This window comes from Camelus ferus, chromosome 9 (assembly GCF_009834535.1).
Source record: "Camelus ferus isolate YT-003-E chromosome 9, BCGSAC_Cfer_1.0, whole genome shotgun sequence".
NCBI classification, from domain to species: domain Eukaryota; kingdom Metazoa; phylum Chordata; class Mammalia; order Artiodactyla; family Camelidae; genus Camelus; species Camelus ferus.
This window is the reverse complement of record NC_045704.1, coordinates 70,719,557-70,743,041: the sequence shown is the minus strand read 5'-3', so window position 1 is coordinate 70,743,041 and position 23,485 is coordinate 70,719,557. Positions and strand designations below refer to the sequence as shown.

The 23,485-nt window shown below is 40.7% G+C and overlaps 1 protein-coding gene across 1 annotated transcript in view; it reads right to left on the bottom strand.

Moving 5' to 3' along the window:
- PLPPR4 (phospholipid phosphatase related 4) overlaps positions 1–17,706 on the bottom strand; it is a 34,699-nt gene extending 16,993 nt beyond the window's left edge. Inside the window, exon 1 of the mRNA XM_014564565.2 lies at positions 16,886–17,706. Coding sequence (XP_014420051.1) covers positions 16,886–16,963 — 78 coding nt within the window. The 5' untranslated portion in view covers positions 16,964–17,706. The remainder of the gene's footprint in view (positions 1–16,885) is intronic.
- Positions 17,707–23,485: the final 5,779 nt, after the last annotated feature.

Genomic DNA, 23,485 nt, shown 5'->3' with positions numbered 1-23,485 from the left:
GAGAAATAACTGACATATATTGACATATAACATATTAGTTTCAGGTGTACAACATAATGATTCAATATTTTTATATATTGCAAAATGATCACCATAATAAGTTTAATCAACGTCCATCACTACACAGTTACAACTTTTTTTCTTGTGATAAGATCTTTCAAGATCTACTCTCTTAGCAACTTTCAGACATACAATACAGTATTATTACCTGTAGTTCTCATAGTATATTACATCCCCAGGGTTTATTTGACTAATAAATGAACATTTCTAACTTTGGACCCCCTCTACCCATTTTACGCTCTGCCCATTCCCCACCTCGGGTAGCCACCAGTCTGTTCTTTGCATCTATGAGTTCAGTTTTTGTCGTTGCTTTTGTTTCAGATTCCACACACAAGTGAGATCAAATGGCATTTGTCTTTCTCTGACTTATTTCACATAGCATAATATCCTCAAAGTCCATTCACATTGTCACAAAGGGCAACATTAACTTCTTTCGAAGGCTGAACAATATTCCATTGTGTGTATGCACCACATTTTCTCTACCTATTTATCCGTTGGTGGACTCTTAGTTTACACCCATGTCTTGGCTATTCTCAATAATGCCACAATGAATATGGGGGAACTTTTCCATTTGGTGCTTTAGTTTTCTTTGGACAAACACCCAGGAGTGGAACTACTGGGTCATATGGTAGTCCTATTTCTAATTTTTTATGACCTTCCATACTGCATTCCATAATGGCTGCATCAATTTACATTCCCAAAAGAGTGCACAATGGTTCCCCCTTTTCACCACATCCTCGTCAACTCTTATCATTTCTTGTCTTTTTGATAACAGCCATCCTAACACCTGTGAGGTGGTATCTCATTGCGGATTTACATTTCCTTTATGATTAGTGATGCTGAGTGTCTTTTCATATACCTGTGGGCCATTTGGAGGTCTTCTTTGGAAATTTAGCTATTCAGATCCTCTGCCCATTTTATAATTTTTTTATCTGTTAAGTTGTATGAATTCTTTATTTACTTTGGACATTAACTCCTTATTAGATATATGATTTGCAAATATCTTCCCCCATTTAGTAGCCTGCCTTTTCATTCTGTGCTGGCTTCCTCTGCTGGGCAGTAGCTTTCTAGGCTGACATGGTCTTACAGTCTTTACTCTATTCTGGTAACAGTCAGATTCAGTCCTATCTAGCGTTTCCTGCACTTGCTGCTGCTGCTTCCTTTTGTGCTCTCCCTCAGCTCTCTGTCTGACTGGCTTCTCCTCATCATTTAGTGATGATCTCCTGTACTCTCTAAGGTAACCATTGATCCACCCTCCCCCCCGAACCCTCATCATCTAGCTTGATTTCTTCATGGCATTTATCATTAACTGAAATTACTTTGTCGATTTAATACTTCACTTACTTATTTTTCTTCTTCCTCCGTCTCCCACTGAAATACATGCTCCATGAAGTGCGAGCTTGCCAGGGTTATTTATTGTTGAGTCCCCAGGACACAGAATTGCCCCTGGCACATGGTAGGCATGCAGTACATCACTAAGTAATTTAATGAAGCAATAAACACTTGATGATAAAGGGCTAATTGAATAAACTAGTAAATATTAATTCATTACAATAGCTAGACTAGAGTTACTAGATTTAGCAAATGAAAATACAGGTCACTCAGTGAATTTCTCAGTGATGAGAATTTCTGGTAAGTAATAAATATTTTTTAGTGTAAGCATGCCCCATGCAATATTTGGGAGCTACTTATACTAAAAATCATTTGTTGTTTATCTAAAATTCTAACTTCACTGGATGTCCGCTAGTTTGTCTGCTAAACCTCAACTAGACACAATTTACTTTCTAGATTTTGTGTTTTGGTTTCAATTATTCATTCATTCAAACAGCAGTGTGCTGGGTACTATGTGGATCCTAACTATGATAAGGCAAACAAGGCGTGGGCTTGGCCATCAAAGATCATACGTATAATGAATTAAATTATATGTTTGCTCCCAACATCTTGTCTTCAGAGATATCTCTGGTCTTTTGAATTGCTCAACAACAGAACTTTCTTTCGAACGTAAGAAATTTAACAGACGGTATGTGCTAGTTTTGGCATAGATTTAGAATCGACATATATATAATAAAAATCACACAGACATCTTTTGACTGCATTTAAAATGAGATTTAAATAGAGATTTTAATAGGTCTACATAGTCAAGCATTAGGACTTTTATTTTCTAGTTATGTTGTAGCCAAAAAAATAGTGTGAACCATGCTACTTTTATGCAGCAATACAGAGGAGGGAAATTATCTGAAGATTAGGGAAATGGTTTTCAAGAAGAAAAGATTGATTCTTATAATTACCATCTGCCAGGAAACTTGTGAGTAAAAATAATAGAGCAATTTTTAAAGAGAAGATTATGACAGTTTTAGAGGACAGGGCAAACAAAAGAAATGTGTTTCAAAAGATGACATTTGCTAGATAATATTGATTTTTCTGATGCCAATTTGAAAGAGACAAATCTACAGTATACATCAATTTTAGAGAAACATTGTATGGAATCTATCATGACATTTTATCTGGGTCAGAAAGCTTACTTGTTATTAGTATGTTAATAACAGGAACACACTTTATTTCTCATTGGGGTAGTTCGCTTTGCTCCCAGCCTACAGGGAGACACGTCAATTCCATTCTTTTCCTTTTTCATAGTCTTGATGAATTCAGAGTCCTCTGAGACACTCAAAAACTGGTGGGATCACGGTCACAAGGAGTCATGTACCATACGTGATATTCATGGCTTATTTATTTAATCATTCAACAACTATCTATTGAGAGCCTACTAGCACTGGGCGTTGTTCTAGGTCCTGGGGAATACAGCTGTGATCAAATACAAAGTCCTTATTCTGATTAAGATTTCATTCTTGCTGAAGAAGGCAGATAAAAAAATTCAAATTATAATATTATAAAGAAGATAAAAGAGGGGGGGCTATGGTAACTGAGTGCCCAGTTTGCTGTTTTAGACCACGGAAGTCCTACCTAAGTAGGTGTCATTTAAACAGAGACTAGGATGGGCAAGAATGAACTAACCACATAAAAACCAGGTAAAAGGCGGAGTCAGAAGGGAGAAGTGATATACGATGAAGTCAGAGAGGTGGACTTGGGGCCAGACTTTGCACAGACTTACAGGCCACGGCAGGAGTTAGTATTTTCTCCAAAGTATGTTTGGAAATACTTTGGAAAGGTATAGTAAGCCTTGAAATATATTTTACTAAGAGATCGCTCTGGCTTTGGGGTTGAGAATGATTGTGGTGGGTCAAAAGTAGAAGCAGCATGAAATATTTAGCAGGCTCTTCAAAACCCAGCAAATACTTATCAAGTGCCAGGTATGTGCTGGGCACTGCTCTAAGTGTGAGGAACGTAACAGTAAACAAAACAGAGGAAACACCCTGCGCTCCTGACGCTTAACTGCTAGAGGATGCTCGGCAACTGCAGTAATCCAGGCAAGAGACGATGACGGCTCTCTCTAGGGTGTGGTCCTGAGATACAGAGAAGCTGGAAGATTCTGGATATAACTTTGGAGACAGAAATGACAGCACTTGTTGACAGGTTGGCTATCGGAGAGAAAACAGTTAAGGTTGATTTCGAGGACTTGGGGCTTGTTGGTGTCATTTACTGGGGTGAGGAAGGCTGGGAAATCCTTGAGTAGGAGGAATCTAAGGTTCTGTTTTGGAAATATTAAAACTGAGGTGCCTCTTAGTTATCCAAATGTAGCTGTTAAGAAAAGAGTAAGACGCTAACCTGGGGCTTCTGAAGGAGTCCAAGGCTACAGGTAGAAAGCCGCAAGTCATTGATACAGGATGATTGCAACATCACCTCCACTTGCAGAAGAGCAACACTTGCTCAAGAAAGTTCAAAAGTTAAATTAACTTTTTGATTTGATATGAATAATGTCATAAGAACCAAAGGAGGTAACTGTGTCTCTTCGTATCATTCATGTACAAGAGAGAATCTCAGAGAAAAAGAACATTCGTTATATTAATAACAAATTTCAAATGGGAGGACTGGGAACCAATCCTGATAAGTAATCCCACATCATATAAAATGTGACATTTAAAACATTAATATGTTTTATTGAAATGAAATTCAAACCGGAAGAAATATTAACAGATCAAAGTAATTTTATTAAAGCTTATGGCAAGAAGTAGGTTGCCATTGGTCAAGAAATAGGACAGAATTTTCCATTTCCTACAGCTCAGTCTTTAATGACATTCCTTAGTATTTTTTGCCTTCTAGCTGATATAGATAAATGCTCCCTTTAAATATTGACAATAGTAGTAATAATAACAGAGTTTAGAGCTTTATGGTTTATTAAACTGTCTTCACTCTAACTGTAGCATATTTGGATTAACTACAATCAACCTCAAAAATATAGTCTATAAAAAGCGCATTAACACTTGTAGTGTCACTGAGAGTAGGGCAGAATGAGTCTATAACATTATTCGAGGTTTAGAAATCTAAACTAGTTTTCACAAATAGGATGGAGGTGGCTGATGAGACACGCACAGATACACGTAAAAACGGGGCAGTGTGTTTGGGGGAAACCAACGCTGGCTTCAGAATCAGCAAAATCCATTCTCCCTTCATTTATTCCACTAGTTTCTGGGATTTGGAGCAAGTCACTTAACCTTCCTGGGCCTTATTTGTTATCAGTGGAAAGAGGGGCTTCTTACATTGCAGCTAGTTCTAAAATTCTCCAGGTGCTGTCACGGTGTAAGAAACATTCCTTTCATTTCTTTCACACTCTCACTACCATATATAATGTACTAGATTCTTTTTTTTAACCTCTATTTCCCCTCAAGTCATTTCATCCTCCACCATACTTCCAGGCTAATTTTTTTGGAATTCACATCTAATCATGCCTTTAATAGTGCCCCCCTAATTACAAAATAAAGTGCAAATTTCCTAAAATGACACTTTGGCCTTTTATATTACAGCGTCGATCTTCCTGTCTTGTTTAATTTGGCTTTATAACTACCGTGCACTCTGTCAACCCACAAACAGCCTAAGTCCCCATTACACTTATGACCCAAAAAGGCATGTTCTAGTCTTTGCTTTATATTACATTTTTACGTCTGTTTCCCACAAAAACTGTCCTTGTAGAAGTCGATATCACAGTTTTTTCTCCCACAAGCCTTCCCCATGGTCTCCATTCAGGACTGAAGATTCTGCCTCGTGGGCACCATACGTATCTTTATTGTAGCTCCTGTTATTCTGCCTTAAAGTGTAATTATTATTTGCATATTACTAGCCCTTCTCTTAAGCTCTGTTACTTCAAAGTGAGACCTTTGTAATTCACACAGTGTCTTGAATATTTTAGGTGTCCAGAAAATATTTATTGAATTAAATCAAAAGAAATCAGGGCATTGCCATCAAATAAACAAAAAATGGACAATTTCTTAACAATATGCAGAATGTGTTGAGGTTTTAGGTGCCAGACACTGTGCTAAGTTCGATAATAGTTCACTGCAATCTACACCTTATAAAGCATCTATTGGCACGCCCAATTTACAGATGAGAAAACTGAGACATAGACAGGTTACAGAGCAGGTGAGTGGAGCGCCCAGATTCCTACCCAGCTGCTCTAGTCCAGGAAATATGAGCTAAGCTGCTTTGCTCATGGATCTCCACCCACTCTCCCTCCCGACATTGCTACAATGGCTGCGGTTCCCAGACAGGAAGAGGATGCTGCAGAGGGTATGTGCTGTTTGAAAAAAGCCACCCTTGCTCTTAATTCTTAAATACTCTTAAACGGTTCCTCTGCCAGCATCTCCTTATGACTCAAACATGAAACTGCTTCTCCAGTCTAGTATCTCTCCTTTCTAGAGCTCATTTGACTTTCAGTTACCAAAAGAATTTATGGAGCTCCTACTCTTAGGTAAAAAGAAAAGAACGTTTATTGACTTTTTATTTAGACATTTCCCCATAAATCACCTAATTTAATACTCACAACCTCCCTGGGGATTTTTAGATAAATTTTAAGATGAAGCCCCTGCTCCAGTTAAGTTAAACAGCATGCCTGGAGTCTAAGTACAGGCCAGCCGTTGAAACCCGATCTGTTCCATTCCTGGAAGCACCAGCCCCACGGCACCTGCTGCCACTTTGGTACATGTCGCCATCTGGCACCAGTCTGGGGCTTCTCAGGAAAGGATGGCCCCAGGCTTCAGCGGAAAAGCCACTTTAAAGGACAGACGTGAGAGCGGGCCATGTGTACATGGGGTTTCATGACACTAAGAGCGAAGGGGTGGCAGGCACTTTCAAATCATACTCCTCATTGTATAGTAGCCCAAGGTCTCCGACGTTCTACCCTGGGAAGTTTTCTCCAATGTTATTTTAATTTGTTTTTTTTTTGTTAATATCAGAAGACCCCTTCATTATATGTTGGATGTGGTCTGCTTTTATCTTCACTTCTGTTTCCCTTAGTGAATGACTTCGAATACAAATGTCAGGAATCGGGCACATCTAAAGCTCTCCTGTCGCGTTTTCGTTGGACGGCTTTCTCCAACTGCACGGAGGTGGCCCGCTGAATGCCTCTGTCACAGCAACTGCCATGGGTGGGCAGTTGCTCCTTTACTTTTCTCTCTTGCTCGATGGCAAGACCCTTGAGAGCAGGGGATTCTCTCATTCATGTCTCTGTCCACAGGAAGGACCCAACATACCGGGTATCTTCAGTGTAAAATAAATTAATGCCTGGGTGGATGATTTGAACAGAAATGTCAAATGTTTACACAATTCTTGTAGTGTAATTAGCATGACAAAAGAACAATCCCCAAGTAAAAAGATCCTTGTTTATTTCCACCATGGAAAACCCCTCTTCTGTGAATATCTAGATTTCTAATATTTTTTTAACATTAAAAAACACAAGAAACTCAAATCAAGTCCTCGGAATAGCAATGGTAATTAATAGAGAAGAGCAAACAGACCTAATATAATGTTAAGTTTAATGGGAAAATTGTGTCCTATGTTTTCATGCCCAAGTATAAATTACGTCTTTACAGCTCTAAAAAGACTAATTACGGTCACTCAATGATCCAACAGTAAAGTTTAAAATAATGGTACGTGACTGCTTCATCACCTGAATATTGATCTAGCATTAGGCTTGGGGTAGTAAGCTTTGTAGTCACCAGCTCTAACCTCAGGTCCTGATTTGCTCCTCTTATATAATTAGACACTGAAGCATGTGTATTGTCTTGGAAAGCATTTTGTTCTTTGAATCTAATTAGAGACTAAGACCTAAGGCTGGGGACTTGCATTTCAATTCTTAAAAGTACTTGCTTTGAAATTTTTCCTTACGGCTGTAATTTCTTTACCCTTAGAACATATACCTGTGTTTTAAAAATATGGTACAAATCAAAATTCAATGCTACTAATATTTGGCAGGTACCATTTAAAGTATATACTTGACTTTTCTGAACTCATCCAATCTTCACTACACCCTTTTGATGGAGGTACTATTATTATCCCCATTTTACAGACGAGGTAACTGAAACAGAAAATTATATGATTTGTGCAGGATTATACAGTTTATCCACTAGATTATAAACTCAAGAGATCTAGCACCTGAGTTCATGTTTGTAGTCATTATACCTACTGCCTCCTGCTCACATTTTTTACCACCGAGCTTACCTTCCCAAAGACACTGAAAAATAGCAAAAAATAAATTAATATAAACTACATTTTTTTCTTTGTATACCATGACTGTCAGTCTACAATTTCTGCTGTGAGGGGTATTGTGCATATATTTTTTGATGTCTCCTAAAAAGTAAGATTTTAAAATACTCAGATTAAATAGTATTTTCACTATTAATGAGATTATTTTGCTCACACAGAAAAAACATCTATATTTTTGTCTGACCAGTCTTATAAAAGAATATAGTACCTTTGGGATCCGACACGTATTTATTAATATCAAAAGATAGGAATGAAAGGGGGAAATATTGCAGTAATGTCAGAGAAATGAAATTAACTAAAAATTCTATATTTCAGATGTGGAATAAGAGAAATAAATTTCTTATTTTGATATTTAATGTGACAGTCTTATTTATATACATACAAATTATTGAATTAGAGACATCAGTATTTTTAAATTACTTTTTTGAGTTGTTTACTAAATTCAGGTTATCAAAATTACCCTTAAACCATTTCATTTAAGCACTATAGAAGTTTATATTTTCTATTATGTAATAATTTATTTATTTAACAAACATTTATTGGGTATATACTATGTACCTGATATATTTCATGTGTGCTGTAAATTACCCAGAGAAGGGATTTCCAATCTACTTTTGGAGATGAGCATTTAACAATGTCTCGTGAATCACTCTCTCCTTCCCAGCCTGACTCCTACACGCTTAGATCATACTTAAATGCACATTATGAGCCCACCTTTAAGATGAAAGATTTTGCAAGGCTGCTGAAGACTTTATTTATTTGAATGTATCTGTGCAAGGGGTTGATGAATAAAGTGATATGGAAGGAGGGCTGTTAATGTGGGACATTAATAACTTTTATTTTCCAACATCCTAAAAGTATTTTTAAATTAAACATGATTGTTTTATGTGTTTCATTATGAGATGCATCCAAAACTCATGAACAAATATACAAAACAAATACAGTGTAACATGGAATACAAGTACATATGACAAAGAAGCACATTTTATTACTAAAAAATTAGTATCTAATAGCTTGCCCTACCATACCCACAAAAAATGGTCTTTGCTGTCATATGTTCCTTGTGTAACTAAAATAATTTTCTGTGAAAATTAAAACTCTAAGTTCTTTGTTTAAATGATGTCTGTCTCTGAAGTCTCAAATCTCACATAATGCATATGCTCTAGATGATAAAATGAGCGTAAGTATAATTAAGAAATTGTAGAATAGATAAAAAAGATTATACTGTATAGCACAGGGAAATATATACAAGATCTTATGGTAGCCCACGGAGAAAAAAATGTGACAATGAATATATATATGTTCATGTATAACTGAAAAATTGTGCTCTACACTGGAATTTGATACAACATTGTAAAATGATTATAAATCAATAAAAAATGTTAAAAAAAAAAAAAGGCATAAGGACTCATAGGCCTTGGAGATTGACTTAATCTTAGCCTTTATCACCGCTTATTTTACAAGTACTTACTGGTTTGGAACCTGAGGTTGAGGAAACATAACCTGCAGACTCATTTACCGTCTTTTGGCTCCTAGGGGCCTCACTTCATCTCTTATAAACCCAGTGTTTTATTCAGTCTTTGACTTGGTTTATTCTGGTCAAAACCACTTTGTGACATACATAAGGTTGTAGGGTGAGACTGTTTACTTTTCCTACCTGTCTCAGGAACACTTAAAACTTGATTTCAATCCTTTATCGTTTCAGATGACAGAGTAGTGCCCTCGGGTTTTTCAAAATAAAGTTGTTGTAGAAATTTAAAAAAAAATACAAATGTCTCCTCTGGCTGGGAAAAGAAAGTTAAGGAAAAATATATGTTCATCACTACGAGTCCTGCTTTACTCCATCCAGCGAATCTTTACTGAAATTCTACTAGAGATGAGGACGTACACCAGTAATGAGTCCATATTATTTCCATTAATTTAACCAAAAGGCACGTAGTAAGCAATCAATAAATATTTATTCAATAAATTCAATAAATTGCCATGACAGAACAAACAGAATACATCCTGGCTTTTATCTTGGCACCCCCTTTTAGAGTGTATTTAGTGTAAGACTGGTCTCTTTTAGACTATCCGTGAAGGCCCCGTTTCTGAAGCATAATTAGAACTGTATTAAGTAGCAGTTTTACCTCCAAGGCACTCCTACAGCACGAGCTTTTGGTGAGAACATTAAGTTGTAAACAACATATCCACACAGACTTCCAGGGTCTCACTCCCAATCAACAGTCCGCTGGATGGACTGACACCTTGTCTACCTTTTCCTGAAAATGCATTGACTTTAATTACTCGTATTTCCCCTTGTCTTTAATTTATACCTAAATGGTCTAATGCCAGTTTTAGAAGAATGTACAGAAGCCAACTTTTTATAGCAAATAAGAAAGCAATTATTCTCCTTTATGCTGATTAACATAAATGTTTTGTGATTAAAAAACAACCAAACAGTGATGGACCTAAGAGGCAATTGATTCAGTGTCTAATTACGGCCAGGACAAAAACACCTCAACATTAATTATGTCAAAATTAGCATTTCTGTCCCTGGCTTTCACATTCCAAAATCCACTTGACTGAGGAGAGTACTCCATTCTATAGTTATCTGGAAGCCCATTTCTCAGCTGATTAATTCTAGAAGACCATCTAGAGATGTTCATAATTAGACATTTCATAGCTTAAATACAAACGTTTCTCTCACTGTAGCACAGGGGAGGCCAGCACCACCTGGATTTCAGGCAAGTTCTCGGACCTCCATGAGTCTCAGTTAATTTGTAAAATAGACTTAATAGCTACTCCTCAGTTGTATTTAAAGGATCAAATGAGATAATGTGTATGAAAAAATTATATTAAACCATAATAGAAAGTTCAAAGTGATTTTGTTACTAATGGTGTGACTTACATCCTCACTCCTCCCAAAGTTTCCTCTTTCTATACTGTCTGTCAGGGACCCCATGTCCAGAGAAGTCATTGTGAAATTATAGGTGGACAATTAGGCAATGAGAAAGAGAAACATCACTCCCCATTGTGTGCTCTTTAACTGTAACCGTGCTTTTCAAAGAGCCTAACAATTTGGAAAAGCAGAAAATCCATTCATAACGTGTTAACGCCATGTGGTGCTATGCCATGTGGACCCTAGGTATTTAGATGGAACTTTCAAACAGCAGGCACAATTTGTATGCATGTAGAATTAGAATGATCTGTATTTTAAGTGTTATAATCCAGGGGGAAACTCTCTAATATAAGGAATTATAGAAATGGTATAATTGCGAACAAGGCTGAGAACAGCAGTCGGGAGACTTGAGTTCTATTTCTGATATGACATGAACCATAGTGTTTTTAGGTAACACAGCTGACTTTTGCAAGCCACCATTTTCTCACTTGTGACGGAAGAATCAAACAAGATGTTCCTGGACTACATGATTTGATTAGACGTCATTCTGTAATAATACATTGCCTCACTTTTTGTTGTTGTTGAGAGGTTGCGCGAGAATTAGCCTGTTGTGTGTGTGTGTGTGTGTGTGTGTGTGTGTGTATGTATGCTGGGAGGAAATCCCTTTGCGTAGTATCTGTAACACATTCCCAAAGCAAACAGTAACAATTGTGCCATAAATGCTTTCTATTTAACAAGCCAACTTAGACAGTTCAAATGCCTAAAGGAATCTAATCTCCATGGCTCGCTCACAGATGAGATACCCAGTACCCTCACATGTACTTCACTCCTACCTTACGTTTTTCTCAGGCTTTTTCTCCTAATCCTCTTTGGCCCAGGCTTTCTGTCTGTCTGTTCTTTTCTCCAAACGCCATCATTCTCATAGACCCACACAGCCTACTCTTCTCAATTGTATTCCAGTTCCAGCTCCACCCACAGCTCTGCACTGAGTCTCCCTCCACGAGAACCTCAGGGGTACCATTCGTGCTTTCCCAAGGGAAGCATCTTTTTAGGTAGACAGTCATTGTGCCAGCTGAACCTCTGTGTCAGAATAAAGTCAGTTCCTTGAAGCAGGAGATGGCACTAACAAAGCCACGTTCAGTAGCTGAATGAAGAGAAAAACTCTACGACTCAGACAGAACCCCGTCATGACATCTTCCAAGTACTTGCCTGCAGATACCGCAGAGCTAAGCTCGCCAAGTCACGGCAGAGGCAGGTCTCCTGACCCCCCTCCTTCGTTAGGTTCAGTGTTATCATGAGAATCACGTGTGAGGTGGAGCCATGGAACCACAACGCAAGAGCGAGCTGGAGATGGACCCGCACCCAAATCATGGCTCCTTCCTTTAGTCGCTGTGTCCTCAGAAAGATACTTGGTTCTTTGAGTTACAGTTTGCTGATTTAAAAAATCATGACAGTCTTCTTGATTTTACCTTCTTGACACTACCTTAATACAATTAATACTACCTTCTGAGGTAGTTCTCAGGATTAAATATAATGTACGCACAGGGTCTGTCATATAAAGGGGGCTGGAAATTGACCATTCCTTGTTGTTACTAGAATTATTATTATTATCCCTTTGAGGTTGGTAGAAGTCACCTTTTTTTTTTTTTTTTTCTATTACAGAAAAGTCAGACCAGGACTACTTGACTGTGGAGACACAGCAAGATCCTGATGGAACCTAGGAACAGTCAGAATTCCCTAACAGCAGGTTCCATGTTCAGCACTTGGTCGTGGTGTTTGTGGAAATGTCCTTCCTCATGTAGTCTTCCTAAAACTTAGGGCTCTTTTATCGTCTCTCTTTCCTTTTTGTTTTTCACCAAAGAGCTTTGCACATTGTGACTGTAAAAGAGGAGGAAAGATTTGTCAGCTCATCTCTGTTGGCAGGGTTTGGACTACCTCTTTGAGCAGACTATCTATGCCATCCAGCAAAGGGAAAAACCTGCAGTTGCTATTTTGGTACGTGTGATGCAGAATGTTGTGATTTTGTACTTCCTACTGACGTTAAGTTTATGTAAAAATCAGCTAGCTAGATTTCCCAGCAAGAAGATCAAACGAGTTATATAATTTTCACATAGATCTTGAGCTGGAACAGAAATCTTGTGAATTCATGTTTGCTACAATTAAGATATTGTGATACTTTCCAGTGGGAAAAAGTAAAAATCATGTTAAGGTTCTGTCAAGACACACTAATGTCTAGGTATGATGTTCAGACTGACCTAACTAGGGTTTTTCTGCTTAAACAGAGACTCTTTGAACTTCTTTGGGCAGGATGGTAACAGAGAAACAATGGCTTTTACTCCTCCACACCGTCTAGTTACTGACCCTAAACTGTAGTAATCAACCTGCAGTAACAAAATCCTGAAACACACCCATTGTTAAGTGCAACATTTGAATTAATGAAAACTTTCTGCATAATTTCAGGCCTGCTGTAATGCTTCAGATACAGTGATTTTTGCATTTAATGGGGAGAGGATGCCCCTACTCCGTCTGTGTTTATGTGTGTGTGTATGAAAAACAAGAATTTTCAAACCATCTGCATCTCTAGCCCTATAAAAATATCTCTGCATATAGGTCAAACATAGTTCTTTTACCCCCAGAAAGTAAACATTAGATTAGTAATAAACAATGTATGCCACAAAGCAGAATGTTTAAATGAAAAGAATTTTTTCCCCATTTACTTATTAAGAACTTACATCTTTTCGGTTTAAAGGGTAATTTACAATTTGTTTATATTACATACCAAATCAATGTGAACTCATATCTTGGAACAGGATGACTCATGAGCACAGAATTGTGAGTCTGAATACAGGTGGGACCATTGTAACGCTCTGCGTAAAGGAAATGCATTAGGCACACAGACAGCCAGCTTTTCTGTTCACCTTATTTGAGAGTTCCGTTCATAACTTGACCTTTCTTTTCCCAAGTTGAACAATGCAAAACAGAACTGTCAAACTTGTTCATAAAGTGAGGTACTGTGCTGGAAATCATCTAGTGTTTTCCAAATTACCATGTGATACTGATATATTTAATTACTGTCAACCATAAACCCCTTTATCAGCATAAACAGTTGGTAGCATAAAACCAAAGAGGTAAGAAAAGCTTAATTCTATCCATTACCTTAACGTTTGCTTAACATGGAGTCTGGTGGTGAACCGGGCCAAGAAGACTTGGTTTTAGCGACCAAACACATCAGCCCAGCCCACACTGTCCATACCTGACACTGCAGAAGAGACTGGTGCGTCCTGAGTGCCGACTCTGGCTCAGAAATGATGTCTGGTGTATTACATACTTTCACCTCATAAGATACTGTAAGATGTGAGTATTATCATTTCTGTTACCCATCAATATATATTTGATATCGCATCACATAGTTTTTTATTATATATGCAGACACTGAGAATGAGAGAAGTACCTTGGCCAGAATTATCCAAGCAGTATGTGGCGTAGGTAGTACATGAACCAGGTCCACCTGTCTGTAAGGCCCAGGCTTTTCCCAGAAGACCATGGTGCCGTTTTTCCTGCCATCATTCAGTGTAACCTGACTTCAGCCCCCTCTGGTCTGAATGAAAGTTGCCCCTCAGTTTCTAGTTAACTTCTTCACATTTCATACCTACCATGATGAGCAGCAATTTAAAACAGCTCGAACTTCTGGAAGAAAGGCCAAGTTTAACTTGTCCATGATGTCACTGACTTGAGACCCAGAGATGGTTTTCTCCTCAAATTCTGGTCATTTTTACCTCTTTTTGCTACTTATTGTCTGAAGTAACAGAAAAGGCTTGAAATGTGTGCTTTGGGTTGATATGTGATGAAAGATTCACTCACGTTTCACTTTTGCATTTTAATTACTAAGGTCTAGGAGAATATGTTGCGAAGCAAAGTGCCATTACTCTCCAGCATTTTTACTGACACGTTAATTCTTGCTATATTTCTTCAGCCTCCAAAGGAGATACAAAGCTCATTCTCACTGGCTTCAGAATGAGTCATTCCAAAGGAGTTCAGTAGTGCATTCTGTCAACCCCTTAAGTAATTGGTGTACTAATGTCTTCTCCCATTTTCTAGAGGCTCTTCAGTGGTTCATCAAGCATTTAAGTTTCAGAGAGACAATTTGCAGTCCAATTTTGTATCTTTCCCTTTGAAATCTGTTACCCCTAAGACATCACGCCATAAATGCTCATTCCAACTCCATGACTGATCGTCAAGGAACCGTTCTGTACTTTGCCCTGCTCAGGAATTTGTAGAAGGCATCTGAATGGGTCAAAGTGAATGTAATGATTTGGGGCTATTTCCACACTCATGGAAAAGAACTCACATCTGTGAGATGTTTGTTCCTAGAGACCCATTTAAAATGCATTAAGAGGCATCTTTTTTCTTTTAAAATTTTAGTTTAAAAGGTAATGTACTCCTGTTAAAGGTATCTGAAAAGTCCACACATAGATTCTTTAAAGGCATATCCTTAATTCTCTGGCTGGCATCCTCTTTCATGAAAGTATATTCCTTGAAGCCATATAGCTACTATCCATATGTGGTCAGCTTCTAGCTGACCTCAGATGTGCTGTGTCCTGGAGGTGGAAGCCAGCAATTAACCGATTTCTCCTAAACAGATGTAACAGGTCTAGACGTGCATGAAAGTGTCTTCAGACAAAACCACAGCAGACTAGCCATACAAGTGGCCTGACAGGGTTGAACTTACAGGCAGGGAGCCTGTCTCTCTACCCCTTTACCTTTTTTATCATGGAATCTTCTGCTGCCACATTTGTTTTTTCTTGAGAAAATTGTTCATTTGCTTTCAACGAAATTATCTAAACCATGGCCTCAAAATCCCTTGTGAAAACAGGAGGAGCAAAAATTAGCAAATCAATTAACTAAATAAACAGGTCAATTTTTTATCCTTCTTTTCTATGGGTCATGGATGAAGGAGTCACCCATCATTTCTCTGAGACTTATGCAAATCACATACATGTTTCTTAACACTGAAACCATTTGTAAAATTGTGAGACCCAAGAGAAACTTGCAAATACACTGTTATCTATAAAAACAATCTGACAATGTCTCTTGTCCCAAGTTTCAAGGCAACGACTATCCCTCAACACAGAAAAGCCTTGCAGTCATCAAATACAGAACCTACTATCTGTACTTAGAAGTGCAAAACCTCCATATTCAGCTGAAAAGACGGCCAAGGAAGGATATTTACAATTCAGCAACAGTCTTAAAATTCTCTATGCAATCCAGACTCTACTTACACAGAATATAGTTTTATACTTAAAACCGTATGATTTCAGTAAACCTACCAATCTTTTCACATCTTTTTTCTACCTATGATTTAATAAACCTCTTGCTTAAAAATGTCTTCCTAATGCAATGGACCACAGTGCATGGAATCACTGTAACTGTCAATCTTCATAGCCCTCCCATAAATTGTTCTTCCCTTAAATGCTGCATTTTGGTAAGTTAGAGGTTCATTATGAATACACCAGCATTTTAACTGCTTATGTATAATATTGCTCAGCAGAGAATAAATACACATGTACAAATCTTGCAAAATCAGATGATGTCACTTAGTTTTAAACTATTATGCATACATATACATATATACATATACATGTGTATATGTATATAATTTTTGTTAACCATGGCAAAGGGCCAATAGATGGATGCCTAGAGATATGGACCCAATTTTAGAAGCAGATGTGAGCACCACAGTAATTATAAAAGCGGAAGGGCTTTCCGGTTTTGTTTTTGTTTGTAATGAAACAATCAATACTCCTAATGCTGTATAAACATCTCCGGCCCTCATGCACCCCCCCCACACACACACACACCCGGGGCATGGCCGTGTGTATTTCAATTCCTACAGAAAGCTCACAGAGTTCTAGATAACGTACTAGCAGATTGAGGACACAGATCTCGAAATATCAGCGTCACGGCCCCTCTGGGCCACGGACCAGTCTGTGCACATAGGCAGTGCAGAAGGGCCAGGGCACTAGCCCCACACTCACTCCCACAGGTATCTCCTGCCTGCAGGCCACCGAGCAGCGGCATCGCTCGTGGTAATCACCCCTGGCCGGCAGGCACTCGCAGGCACACTCGGGGAAGCTCCCGAGAAAGCTGGGGGGAAGGGGGAGAGGCGGGCATTTGGGGGCAGCAGCGCGCACCCTGGCGCGGTCTGCGCGCCTCCAACACGGTCCGGGACCCGAACTGGCTCCGGAGCCGCGCGGAGGATCTGCATTATGCCAAGGCGCTGGGCCAACTCACCTCCACGAAATAAAAGCAGGGCAGGAGGGTCACGCTGTCCTTGGTCACTTTGCCCTTTGGCCTCTCCTTCGCCGACATCCCTGCCGCCTGCCCGGGTCTGCGTCCTCCCCGGGGCTAGGTGTGCACAGCGCAGCCGAGGCGAGATGCCTCCTGCAGCCACAAGCGCCCGGCGCTGCTGATGTCACATTCCCCGCGGGCACCGCTGGAGCCAGCGCGGTACAGGCGGCGCCCCCGCCTCTCCCCGCCCCTCTTTGCAGCAACCCAGCGGCTCCCGGAGCGGGCAGGTCCTCTGCCTCCCCTCCTCGGGCTCCCGCCCCCTGTGATTCTCGGCGGAGATGTCCAGCTCCCTCCTCCAAGCTGTTGCTGCAATGGCTTCTCCTCGCTGCCACCCTTCCTCCGCGCTCCACCGCCCTTGCCGGGCTTCGCGGCGGTCGGAGCTTGACGTCAAGAATCGGGAAAGGGGGATGCACCCCCTGGATTCTGCAACAGCGGGGCTGGAGGCGACCAGGCACCCACGCCCCCCGCTGCCCCGCGCCCCCGGAAGCCTCCTGGATCCCTCCAGGAACTCAAATTTCAGTTTTGCTGGCGAGCAGAAGCCCGCTCCTGCGCACTGACCCACAGCGTGAAAGCCGACCTCTACCTGCGCGAAATTAAAACTTGGATCCCATATTGAAAAGTAGGCCGTGGTGGGAACTCGCTGAGAGCTGGCCTCTATCCGGGAATGACCTCCCAGTCTGATGGTTCTCTGCCTAGAAGTCTCCCTGACTCCCTACAGCACTAACTCCCCTGCTGATGAACGCTCACTGTGGCCTGTATGGGAGTGGGGCGGCACCAGTGGAAGCCGACGTGTGGGCATCCTCGCTGAGCCCAAAGCCCAGGTACGCCCTTAGCTCGCAGTCACACCCCGGCACCGCGGCAGTGTTACGGGCATAACCGCAAAACGGGCACTTCCCGGATATTAACCATCTAAATGAAGTCCTTCACTTTCATGATGGTGTTCTTGGCTTGTCTCAGTTTTGTGATTATTTTGGCAACGCAGAAGTGTCAAGTGACAGGAGAAAAACACGCAGCAAACACAAAACACCACGTTATACTAATCGAGATCACCCACTTCCGTGACCACATGCCCTTGGCCGTTTCCAGTATCTCTGAAGTCTCCGTTTCAAGCATCTGAAGGCCAGTTCCCATTCCACTTTTCAACTCACTTCTTTAGTGGCTAGTCTGTCTTAGTCAGCTTGGGCTTCTATCAAAACAGAACAAAACAACCACAGAATAGGGAGCATAAACAACAGACATTTGTTTCTCACTGTCTGGAAGCTGGAATTCCCCGATCAGGGTACCAGCATGGTCAGGTTGCAGTAAGGACGCTCTTCTTGGCTGTATGCTCACACGGAAGAAAAAGAGAGCTAATCCTATCATGAGGGCACCACCCTCATGACCTCACTGAAGCCTAATTACCTCTCAAAGGCCCTCCCTCCGAATACCATCACATTGGTGGTTAGGATTTCAACGTATGAATTTGAGGGGACACAAATACTCAGTCTATCACATACTCCACCAGATCTTTGGCATCCTGGGGACTATCTGATCTACCAATGCTCACATTTTGCTGCCATTACCATGTCCGGCCCTCACTTTCTACTACCAGACTTTGGTTCTAGAGTCTGGCAGTATAATCGCTCATTTCCTGCTCTCTATTCACTACACTTACCTGGCAAAATCCCAGCCCCAGTTAAACCCAATTCCTTGACTTTGCCAGACTAACTGAGGTGGGTAGAGAAAAACACACGGCCACATGGTCTTGTCTCACATTAGACTCATGACCACCAACTTCAAGTGGCCCCCACTCCCTCACATCCTAGTATTTTCCAATAGTCTGTTCACGTTCTCCCTCTCTGAGGATCAACTCATACCTTCTCCAGTTCTTCAAATCCTGGCATTTTCAGATAATGACTTCAACTTTTATTTCATTCAGAGAATGAAAGTAATCAGAAGAGAACTCTGCTGTCTTCCAAAGCTGACTACTTGCCTCCAGCCTCCACCGTCCATAGCTACCACTGTCTCCTTTCTGAACTGGCACAATGGCCTCCTAACTGTTCTTCTAGCTTCCACCCTTGCTACCCCTATAACCTATGAACCACTCCCTATACAAGAGCCAGAATGATCAAATGATCTTTTGAAGAGGAAATCCAATTGTGTCATTCTGCCCAAACCCTCCAAGAGCTTTCCATCACATTCAGGGGAAAATCCAGACTCCCCACCTCTCCCTCAAAGCCCTACCCAAGGACCCTGCCTGAGGATTCATGCACCTCATTCATGTTGCTTTGTGCCTTATTAGTGTGGAAATCTCACTCTCGCTTGCTACTGCCTCAGGGACTTTGCACTTACTGTTCCTTTGTGTAGGGATGCTGTTCTGCCAGCATTACTGAGATTAACCTCTCACTCCATTCATACTTCTGTTCAAATTTAAACTCTTCAGGGAAGGTTTCTTTGACCACTCGCTCCATCTGAGTGGTCACTCCAGGCCTCCATTACTCTTTATTCTTATGAATTATTTTCTTTTTCATCATAGAACTTATCACTGTCTGATAGTTTATCAAGTATTCATCGGCCAATTTTTTTTTATTGCCTTCCTCTCTCACTAGAATGTAAACTCCATAATGCCAAGATGTTCTTTATCGTTATGTGTCTGCCTAGTTATTGAGATTGCTCCTGGCAAATAATAGACATTCAGTAAATATTTGTTAAGGAAATGAATGAATCAATTATATTCAATGATGCATATGGAGTCATGTAACAGAGTTTCTTCCACATACTAAACGTTCAGTAATTGTTAGTTGATTCCGTTTATTATCATGCTATTAATCAATAACTCTACTCTTCACTACTACCAAAGTTACTTCGTGTCTATGACTTTTCTTTTTTAAATTTCTTAGTGTCTCAACAGAATTTACAATTCTTGGTGAAGGTACAAAATAAGTTAAAACTTTTGAATTTATCATCCAGGAAACTCAGCATTTATATATAAAGGGTAGGCAAAAGCTAAGGCTAAAACTATAGCTCCCTAATTTCAATAGCAAGGAGCTGAAAATATGTAATAAAATATTGGAGATTCACACTGGCCACACCGCAATAATTCAAGAAATTATTGAAACATCAGAAAGATACTGTCCTTCCCTCTCCAGGTAGTGTGATCAGCTTGACCCTGACCACATGAAACATTGGGAAATGCTTCAAAATTCACATCCAGTTCCTACTGCAAATCTTTTATCCCTCCCTTGCCCACATTCTCTTTCTTTCTCTCCCTCTTCTTTTAAAATATTCTCTTTCCCATTTAAAATCATTTCACAAAACAATCAAGCTACTTTATGCAATCCCCTAAACATAAAACATGGTCATAATGGCTTCCGTTGGGGTAACAGTTTGATGTGTTTCACCTCTTTGAACTTTTGATGCTCAAAACAATGCAATAAACAGGGCAAATTATTTCTCCATTTTATATAGAAATCTTGTAGACAAGATTCAGAGATGGAAACAAACAATCAGATGGCTGAACAAGAGGAGACTGAGATTTGAAGACCTGAGTCCAAGCTCAGGATTTGCTGTATTGGAAATCTGCCCTTGAGCAAGTGACTTAATAGCCCTCAGGTTCACTTTCCTAACATATAAAATGAGAAAAATATTGGTACCATCTGACAGCAACGTTCTGTAGCTCAAATGTGACAATATGTATGAAAGCACTTGGTAAACTGCCAACTGGTCCACCCATTCATACGTTCCTCCATTCAGCCTACAAATATTGATTGATTCCCCCACTGCATTAGAGGTCCTTTTCTTTCTGGGTACCCACTGGAGAGAAGAGTAGATATGGTTCCTGTCCTCACAGAGCTCACAGTCTAAAGCACGTGGAGAGGGGAGAGACACAGACAATAAAAACCTCAGTCAGAGCAGCAGAGAACACGTACACGATGCTCACTGTGGACAAGGCTCTGTTAAAAATGCTTCGTACGTGGTACCTCATTTGATTCCCACAGCATCCTTAAGAATTAGGGACCACTGTGTCACATTTTTTCAGTTAAGGAAACCGAGAGTCAGAGAGCTTAGTTACGGCACGCAAATGCAACAAGTGTAATTACTATAATTAGTGGAGCTGGGATTCTGAACTTAGTGGGTTGCTGCAAGCTCTGTGATCCTAAGGGCTACAAACACATACTGCCTCTCCGAACAAACATATAATTACATCTTGTGAGATACACTACTAAAGAAAGCATTGGGATGCAGTTGTAATTGCTATGAGAAGCGTGTTAAGTGTGGTGGCCAAGGGAGGCCTTGGGGGGAGTTGACATCCAAGCCCCTTATAGCACTGAGGCTACTCGGGGACATTCCTGAACTAAAAATTACTCCCCATGCCGCCTTCACCAGGTAAGTCCACATTTAGGCCGAGGACAGAGCTTGTGTGTTGAACGTTGCTTCAGGTTGCCAGCTGCAGCTCCTCAGAGCAACAGTGCCACTAAAAGCAATCCAATATGCCTCACAGAACTTGGATGTTTTCCATGAAAATCCTGTTCCAGGGCATTCAAATAAGACATGGCACCCTACTGAAAAAGCGGCCCTCTGACAGTGTACGAGGCAGAGTACCACACGGCACAAACAACCTGGGAAAGCACGCCTGAAAATGCATTGACATCATCGAGAAACCTGTCAGACGCCTGCGATAAGAAGGAAGCAGATTTCCTTTGTGTTGGTTTTGGTCCCACAGTCGAAGACAAACTCTTTTTCAGCTTCCTGGCAACTATTCATCCTCAAGATATTTGTCTGACATTTATCTTTAAGGTCATAAAAAGGTGTATTTAACTTAGTCATGTGCTTCCCAGAAATCAGTCCACTTCACAGCCTTTTGAGGAGACAATATAAGATTTTACTTCGTTTATCTAAGGGAGAGAGATGTGTAAAAGAACCGAATGTGCAGATGTGTGAAGGAGGAAAAGTACCGAAACGAGGAATGTTCTGGAAGATGGTAAAGCGATGTTCTAGGCCTGACCTCACCGTTGACTGTGGCTATGGAGGGGAACATTTTACCTCAGGGACTCAGTTTCCTCATCTAGAAATGGGGTGAGAATGGCAAAGTGGACATCTGTTGTTTCTGCGTGTCCAGGATCCATTGTTCCTTCCTGAGCTGGTTTCTCGAATTTTCCCGATGGACTGTCTCACTCCCCACAGTCAGAGCTGGAGTGAGGGGAACGATGAGCCAAAGTAGACAACTGGACTCCACTCCCAGGAACAGTAATACCGACAGAGAACATTCTTGGTGGTAACTCACGGTGTAAGCAGAGAGAGCAGCGATCAGTGTTGGTCCTTCAGCTCTTAGAACTGCCCTTGCGCCCTTCTGCTTGGTTTGTTGGTTGGCACATCCTGTATCCTTCCAAATAATAAGTTCTTCTCCCTCTTTTTCTCTCCTCTTCTCTCATTCTTTGATTAATTTAGCCAGAGTCCACTTCTGTGACCCAAAATTCCTACCTAATACAAAGGGATCACAAGACACTCATTTGCTAAAGGATTAACTTAAGACCTTAAAAAAACGAAACAAAACAAACAAACAAAAAAAACTAACACCAAACAGTATTCTCTAGGCAGAAGATACAGGAGATATTTGAGATACTTTTTACTCAAATTTTATATTTTCCTACAGTCAGTAACTTTTGCCCACCATCGTCCTCTGTGATCCCCTGCCAGGGCATGGTAGAAGCTGATCTGCACAATTCTAGTGAATGCCATTCCACAGAATATGTCTTTGCTTGGGCAGTGGTGACTATCCCAAGATGTCTCATAGCAGAGACACAGGGAACAAAGCAAAAAATTGCATTACAGAGCTTTGCTGTGGGTGTGCCTTTGTGCATTGGCATATTAATGAGTCGGAAATGGATTACAGCTTTCCGACGAAATATTTATCTCTTCAGGGACCCGGTGTGGTCTGTGCAAGAACTTCAGTGCAGGTTGCCTCTGGTTCCGAGCATCCAGGTTGCTGTGGAGCATCCTCTGACAGCATGGCCAGAGGGCTGCAGGCGAGAAAACGAGAAGAGTAGCATCAGAACTTGCTGCTCCACCCCAGGGTCCCGAACAGAGCCAAGAAGGAGCCCCGCCACCCGGACACCCGCTGAGCAGAACATGAAACCCACTGGACAAACCCCTGGACAGTCAGCTGCAGATTGTGTCACTGGCACAGCCCCAGGTGTGGCATACTGGGGGTGATGAGAGCGCGGCGAGAACCAGCGGTCTCCTCATGGGCACAGCTAAAGCTGGTGGCTAGGACTCCTGTCTTAACTTTGTCCATGGGCTGCTAATGTGTCTTTTAGGGGTGCCTCAGGCAGCCACACAGCAACTTTCCTCAAATACATGCCCATTCTGCAAATAAGAGTATCATTTTCAGGTTGACACGTTTGATGTAAAATTCCTAATTGGATTTCAAAACATCCAAGCTATCACGAAAAAATTTAAAGGTTACTTTTGTCAATGAAAACAGAGCTGTTGGGTTTTTTTCCCATGTAATTTCAAAGGTTGCTATTCTTTCAGTGAGTGTGAAGCAAGGATTTTAGATTTTTC